This window comes from Chenopodium quinoa, unplaced genomic scaffold (genome assembly GCF_001683475.1).
Source record: "Chenopodium quinoa cultivar QQ74 unplaced genomic scaffold, ASM168347v1, whole genome shotgun sequence".
Taxonomy (NCBI): domain Eukaryota; kingdom Viridiplantae; phylum Streptophyta; class Magnoliopsida; order Caryophyllales; family Amaranthaceae; genus Chenopodium; species Chenopodium quinoa.
Window position 1 is genome coordinate 2,557,578 of NW_018745684.1, and position 6,501 is coordinate 2,564,078.

Here is a 6,501-nt window from a genome sequence, read left to right on the forward strand (position 1 = left end):
AAAACCTCTTAAGGATGTAAAATGTATTAAAATTAGATATACAATACCAAACATGTGTATGGATTTTTGCATTACGACTACTTCATTTAGAATATGTATGAATGAATATGTATGGGTTGAGATGGATATGGATTTTTGCATTATGACTACCTTATTTTGTAAGGATAATCTCACATATCAAATTATTAAGTGTTACTCTTACTCTATAAGGTGAAGTGTGTTTTAATGACAAAGACTAGAACCAAAAACTAGTTTTTCTGGCAAGGGTAAATGAGTTACTGGATAAAGCAAAAAGAAGTACTTTGTACAAAAAATAATTCAACCAAGACCTATTTTTTTAGTTGCAAGATAGATCATTAGTTCATTAGATCTAACTTAAAAAAATGTTTTATTTTAAAACTCAGATCACAACACTTTTTATATACACCCGGGTGCATATAGAGATAGGGTCTACCTAAGATAGTTTGTTACTTTATTTTAATAAGCAAAACTAAGGTAATGCCAATTCACTTAAAAGATTGAGTCAGGCAAAAACATGCTCTTTCTAAGGAGGTGATTCTAGAAAGAGATTCGAGTAGAGGTAGGTGAATGGTGTAGTTTCACTCTCAAAAGGGCGAGTAAGGGGCCATTAGCGCGCACATAGGGTCTACCTATGGTAGTTTGTTACTTCTTATTAATAAGCTAAAAATACCATTGAATTCACCTTACATCCGAGTATATCGTATATATACTCCCTCTGTTTCGTAATAATCGCAACACTTTCCTTTTATATCCCTTTCATAATAGTTGCAACACTTCCTATTCAGTAAAAATCCACTACTATTTTATTATTTTTCTCCCCTACTTACCCACTTGCATAAATATTTAATTATTTCTCTCTCTTACGAACCCCACTTATACTATTTTTTTTATTATTATTTTTCTCTCCTACTAACAATAAAATATATTCCCACTAACTATACTTTATATTATAAAATTCACCCTATGATTCCTACCCTATAAATTTCCTACAACTTTGTGTACTTGATAAAAAAATCTTGCTTTTATTATTATTATTATCATTTTTTTTTTGTGTTTATAGAGCCATAAGGAATAAAAACGGGTGATAAGAATCGATCTCAAGATTTTTTGATATTGGGAAAAAACTCTAACTACTAGACCTATCCCTGACTCTCTTGATGTATGTGCATTCTACATTGTGCATGATTTTTTTTAGACTCTAGTCCACCACCTTATCCTTTCCTTGTTTATTGAAACTTGAAAGTGGTCAAGAAGGTTTCTTTTTGATGGTCAAGAAACTAAAGTTGATTTAAAAAAAAAAAAAAAAAAAAAAAAAAAAAAAGAAAGAAATTCAACTACGAAGTAGTTCGTACATACTCGTACTTGTGGAAAAAAAAAAAAAAAAAAACAAAAGTTGAGTATCATTTTCTCTCTCCTCTCTGGCTCTCCAGAATTCCAGAAACTCTCCCTCCACAACTAAACAGGGAGCCGTTAACCATAGCCATATCCACACCCTCACTTCAGTCTGATACTCGACGTTTATAGCATCACTCTGATACACTATCTACTAATTTCCATTTTTTTTGGTTAGTATTCTTTTTTCTTGTTATTTTTATTTATTTTTTTATTTTATTTATTTTTTATTTTTTTAAATTGATTGTTATTTTTGTTTTGTTCAATCTTTGCTTCAGAATTCTGAATTTTGCTCATTAATACTTTTAGCAAGAATTTCCTCTTTGGAATTTGTATTGGGTGAGATTAAATAAGATAATTGTTTTGATTGTTAATTAATTGCTGAATTGTTGAGTTTGGTTGTTGATGGGCTTGAACTTTGAACTTGTTTGGGAATTAGGGTTTCAATTTGTTCTTGTATTCTGTTTCTAAAAATTTAATGGATCAGCAGAAAAAAGTTAGGTGAATTAGTAAGTTAATTAGATAAGGCAGTTTGTTAATTATTACAGTACTGTAACAATTACTACCGCTGTTTTTTTTTTTTTTTTTTGGGTAATATAATGGAATTTGACCACTGTTTTTCATAGATATATTGTATACCCTCTTGTTAATTTTGCCTGGTATAAAGTATTCATTAATAATAGTATATAATTAAAAATATATTCAAGTGAGTTCTTGTCAATTTTGCCTAGTTTCAAATACGGAGTACTATTCTGTAACATTGTTATTCATAATTTATTAAATTATGTACTGTAGTATATATTTGAAGATAATAAAGCTCTAACATGTACATTGAATATTTTGCAAAAAGCTAATTAAAATAAAAATAAAACTCCGTAATAATAAGTCGGCGGTATAATATTTTCATCAACTAATTATCTATTTGACTTGGTGATTTTAGAATCTCCCAACTTTTTTTTGGGGAAAATTAAAGTCAGTGTAACAAAGGTAGAATCTACTTTGATTTGGAAGTTTTGGTGAGGAGCATCTATCTATGCCCATGGAAGCCAATGGTAACAACTTTAAACACCTTCAAAATTTTCTTGAATTATTAGGTAGAAAACAATAAATTTTGGTGAAACTTATTACAGGGCAAAAAGCTTCGAATCCGGGAGCTAGGCTTGCAAGCCTTTTGACAAAGAGAGAAAAACTTCAAGATGAACTTCGGAATATTGAAAAACAGGTACTCATTCCTGACTGAAATCTGTAATAATGTGCATTCTGTGCATTTGATTTGAAGCTTTTTTGCTTGCATATATGTTGGTAGGTGTTCGAGTTAGAGACCACCTATTTGCAAGATTCAAACCATTTTGGGCATGTTTTGAAAGGCTTTGAAGGGTTCTTAGGTTCATCAAAGTCTGCAACAAAGTACGAATTTAAATGTGTTTTAATGGTTCTGGTTGTTTTTTTTCCTACTAACTTCTTTGTTCATATACAAGTAAAATTTGCTAAGATCTTGCTATGTATCTTGTATGATGAGCAAATTTCCACTTTTTACTTTTCAGAATAATAGGCCATGTGCCCGTGTTTGATAATTTGCTGTGAGTTTTTTCTTACACTTGACCATAATTTGTTGTCATCACATAATTTTTATGCAAGTATTGAGGGGAAAGAAAAATGGATTAAAGAAGGGCAGGATTTTATAGTGTTATCAGGAAGTACATTTTTATATCTGAATTGAATGGTTAAAAAAAAGGAATAAGAGAATAAAACTTTATAGTAGAAGGAAGATGGAAGAGGATACATAGGTTGATCAAATGAGATAAACAATTAGATAGCCGATTTTAGGAGAAAGAATGATATAGAATGTAGATGTCTAAAAGGTGGAGACGTGGAGTACCCCTTGAAAGACTTTTTTCGTGTATTCATGGGCACACACACAATTACTCACACATAGAGGGAAAGTGGAAGAAAGAGTGAGATTCATCCCAACCTTGAGAGGCTTCTTTGCTATTGAAAGTGCAGGTGGTCTAGAAAGCTATTACTTTTGCTTAAACTGTACTACAATATGCTTACACACACATACACACTCTTTCACTAGTGAACATCCTTTATTCCCAACCCATCCCCCCCTCCCCTCCCCTCTCACTAGTGAACATCCTGTATTCCCCCTATTCCTACTCCATCAAGTCCATAACCCATCCCCTCTCCCTTTTTTTTTTACTACATTCAAATACTTAGAATGTGGTTCTGGATTTTGTAACAATTATTTCCTTAATTTGTCTGTAGCTTGAAGAGGCCCAGGAAGTTTCAACCCGAAGATAGAATCTTCTCTTTGTCTTCTGTCACCTCACCTGCTGTATGTAAATTTTTATTTTGCTTATTGTGCAGTGAATAATCGATATTTCCCTGCTGGACAAAGTTTCTTTGTTGATTGCTTAAGTAAGGACTTTTATACTTGTATAAGGGAACATGCTAGTGCAACCTTCACATTCTCATCATGCAAGTAGGGGCTTACTGAATTCCGCTATTTGGATGAAGAGTATCACTAAAGTAGGTCATGTCATTTTGTTCTTAGACATGTGCAGATCAAATTGTAATTACAACTTAACAAACTTACTAACTAATTAGTGAATCCTATGAAATTGCCAATTTTTTCTAGCCGGTCTATTTAGTATTTTAGGTCTCTACTCTCACCAAGGAAGTTGCGAATATCAGGGTTCTCTTAATGGGATATGAGTATTCATTTGTGAGAGCTTGTGCCACGATTTGTGTGGGGTCAGTGATTGCTCTGCAGTCTGATTTGCTCTTACATGAGGGTGATAATATCCTTAGTTATGTATAGGCCTTGATTACCTATGAATAGCTAGTTATGTAAGATCTCAGAAGACAGGGGCTCTACCTGTTGGTCTAATTTCCTTGTGTGCCTGATCAGATTAAACACTGGTGGTCAACAGCTCCAAAATTCCTTTATTATGCATACTTTGTAAGTCAAGTCAGTGTTCATGTTTCTTTCCGACCCATCAAACTGGAGGCTCCTATTTCTTCTCTGTGGCGACCCTTTGCCCTTCAAATACAGGATTCAGATTCAGATTGATATTCTTGTCCATTGAGCTTCTGCTGATGAGTTCATTACCTAGGATACTTTGTAGGTGAAAAAATCATTTATAGTAATCCAAAAAGTGGAGGTTTCTGATTGGAGGAGAGAAATGGGTGATTTTTGCATTGTAGAGCTCAATACAGGTCTTAAGGGTGAAAGGAATCAATAGCTTCCTTGGCAAGAATGGCAAATTATACATCCAGGAGATTAAAAGGTAATAGGTTTGAAACTCAGAGACGAGATGTTACTCTACTCTCTAGGATCAGGAACTTATTTGGAATTTTATTCCTGAGGGCATACCTGAGAAAGATCTAGTTCATGGAAAGTAATATCTTAGATTAACTTATCCAAGGCTCCAAGCTAATCTGTATCAGTGCTCAACTAGATACTTGTAGCTTTAGTGTACTAATATCTAACCAAAATCCTCATCTCTGGATAACAGCTATTGTCTAAGACAGGAGTGATATTGGCAGCAGCCAGCAGGTTGTTAGATACACAAGTAGAACTGTTGATGCTAGTAGCACCAGTAAGGTATAAAATCAGACTCCAGGAAAGGGTTGTAGATGACACCTCTTAGAAGCCCTGAATTTCAAATTTATCTGCAAGTGCCTGTGTTTGAATATTAGTGATCTTCCTATTCATGTTCATTTGCATATTTTGCTTCTTGCCTATTTCACAAAATTAATCCATCTGTATCACACACACTCACTTGTACTGGGTGCTATTCCATTGGAATCTTTAAGAAGTATGTGACATTGTGAGCCATATGTCCTGCCACATCAATGTAATACCTGCTTTTTATATTATATCATTCCTCTTGGTTTGACATAAAATTGTTATTTTACGAGTGGGCGAAAAATGGAAGATTAACTTACCTTTTGTCCTCTGGAAAATTTCTACTTAAGGTACATCATATTCCCGTTGTTTTGTGCTATAAAAATTGAGGGAACTGGATATCACTCATGTCAGCATGGATATAACTAAATTTATTTTCTTCATTAATTAAATTATATAGATTAAGTCCAAACCTTATTCCTTTTTGGTTTATATTTATTGTTCGGAAGGAGCATCTTGTTCACATTTGTCTTTGTTCAGGTTGAAGAGAACGCAGGTGGACGTGATGGTGAGCTTCCACCAAGTTTTAATGCTTTAAATAAAATTTATATGATGTTGGTCTGATGAGTTGACATTCTATTTTTTCAATTTAAACTTCAGATATTGGTCCTGGACGATCGAAGGGTGGAGGCTTACCTACAAATGGACAGTAAGTGTGGTTTCCCATTTGCCTAGAAAGCCAACTATCTGTTTGCATTGAACAATGTCTATCTCAAAATCTCTTTATTGTTACTTGTTTTACTGTTACTATAACTTACAAATTTTCATGACCAGGGGCAAACCAAAGAAGGGAAGGTTGACATCATGAGATGGAATAGGATGTAGGTTGGTAGATGCACAGATTGTGAGATGGAGATGATGCAGTGCCAAGCCCAATTCAAGTTGCCTTTCATGTGACTTGCTTTGACCTTCAAAGTAAGTACCCTATGATGTAAAGTGGTTAAAAAGAGAGAGATGTTCATATGGCAAAAATATATGAGTGATGTTGTTGGGTCGATGACATTCTGTTCATGTGTTGTTGTAACATTATCTTTTGGTAATGAGAAAGCTATTTCTTGTTTTTTTTGTTGTTCAGTGCGTATTTGTTTCCTCTACAGCTTGCAATTGAGTAAAGTTATTTGTTGATTGTTTCTGCTAAAAGTGCTAATTGTGATGATATTGTTTAGAGCATAAGTTGAAAAGGGTCATTTTCAGTATTCCGTAGCACATATGCTTCAATTCCCACTGTCTGTGTGTGTGAGAGAGAGAGAGAGAGAGAGAGAGAGAAGGTGATAGTGTGATCGAGAGAGAGAGAGAGAGAGAGAGAGAGAGAGAGAGAGAGAGAGAAGGTCCGTATTAAGTCATGTTCTCTTGAATCTATTTGAAATTCCATTTGTATGATGTCCACCTCTATC

At 33.9% G+C, this 6,501-nt stretch overlaps 1 protein-coding gene across 2 annotated transcripts; it reads left to right on the top strand.

Annotated features, from left to right (window-relative positions):
- The first annotated feature begins 977 nt into the window (after nucleotides 1–977).
- LOC110717619 (chromatin modification-related protein MEAF6-like) lies at nucleotides 978–6,175 on the top strand. 2 transcript variants are annotated; one of them, XM_021896366.1, is made up of 9 exons: nucleotides 978–1,586; nucleotides 2,354–2,465; nucleotides 2,544–2,635; nucleotides 2,720–2,820; nucleotides 2,958–2,993; nucleotides 3,682–3,751; nucleotides 5,588–5,615; nucleotides 5,708–5,756; nucleotides 5,882–6,175. In XM_021896366.1, exons 2-9 carry the CDS (start codon nucleotides 2,447–2,449, stop codon nucleotides 5,913–5,915), a joined length of 429 nt encoding a protein of 142 aa, XP_021752058.1. In that variant the 5' UTR covers nucleotides 978–1,586; nucleotides 2,354–2,446; the 3' UTR covers nucleotides 5,916–6,175. The 2 variants fall into 2 exon arrangements, with proteins under 2 accessions (XP_021752058.1, XP_021752059.1); XM_021896367.1 differs by lacking the exon at nucleotides 2,958–2,993 and having other exon boundaries at nucleotides 1,065–1,586.
- The last annotated feature ends 326 nt before the right edge of the window (nucleotides 6,176–6,501 follow it).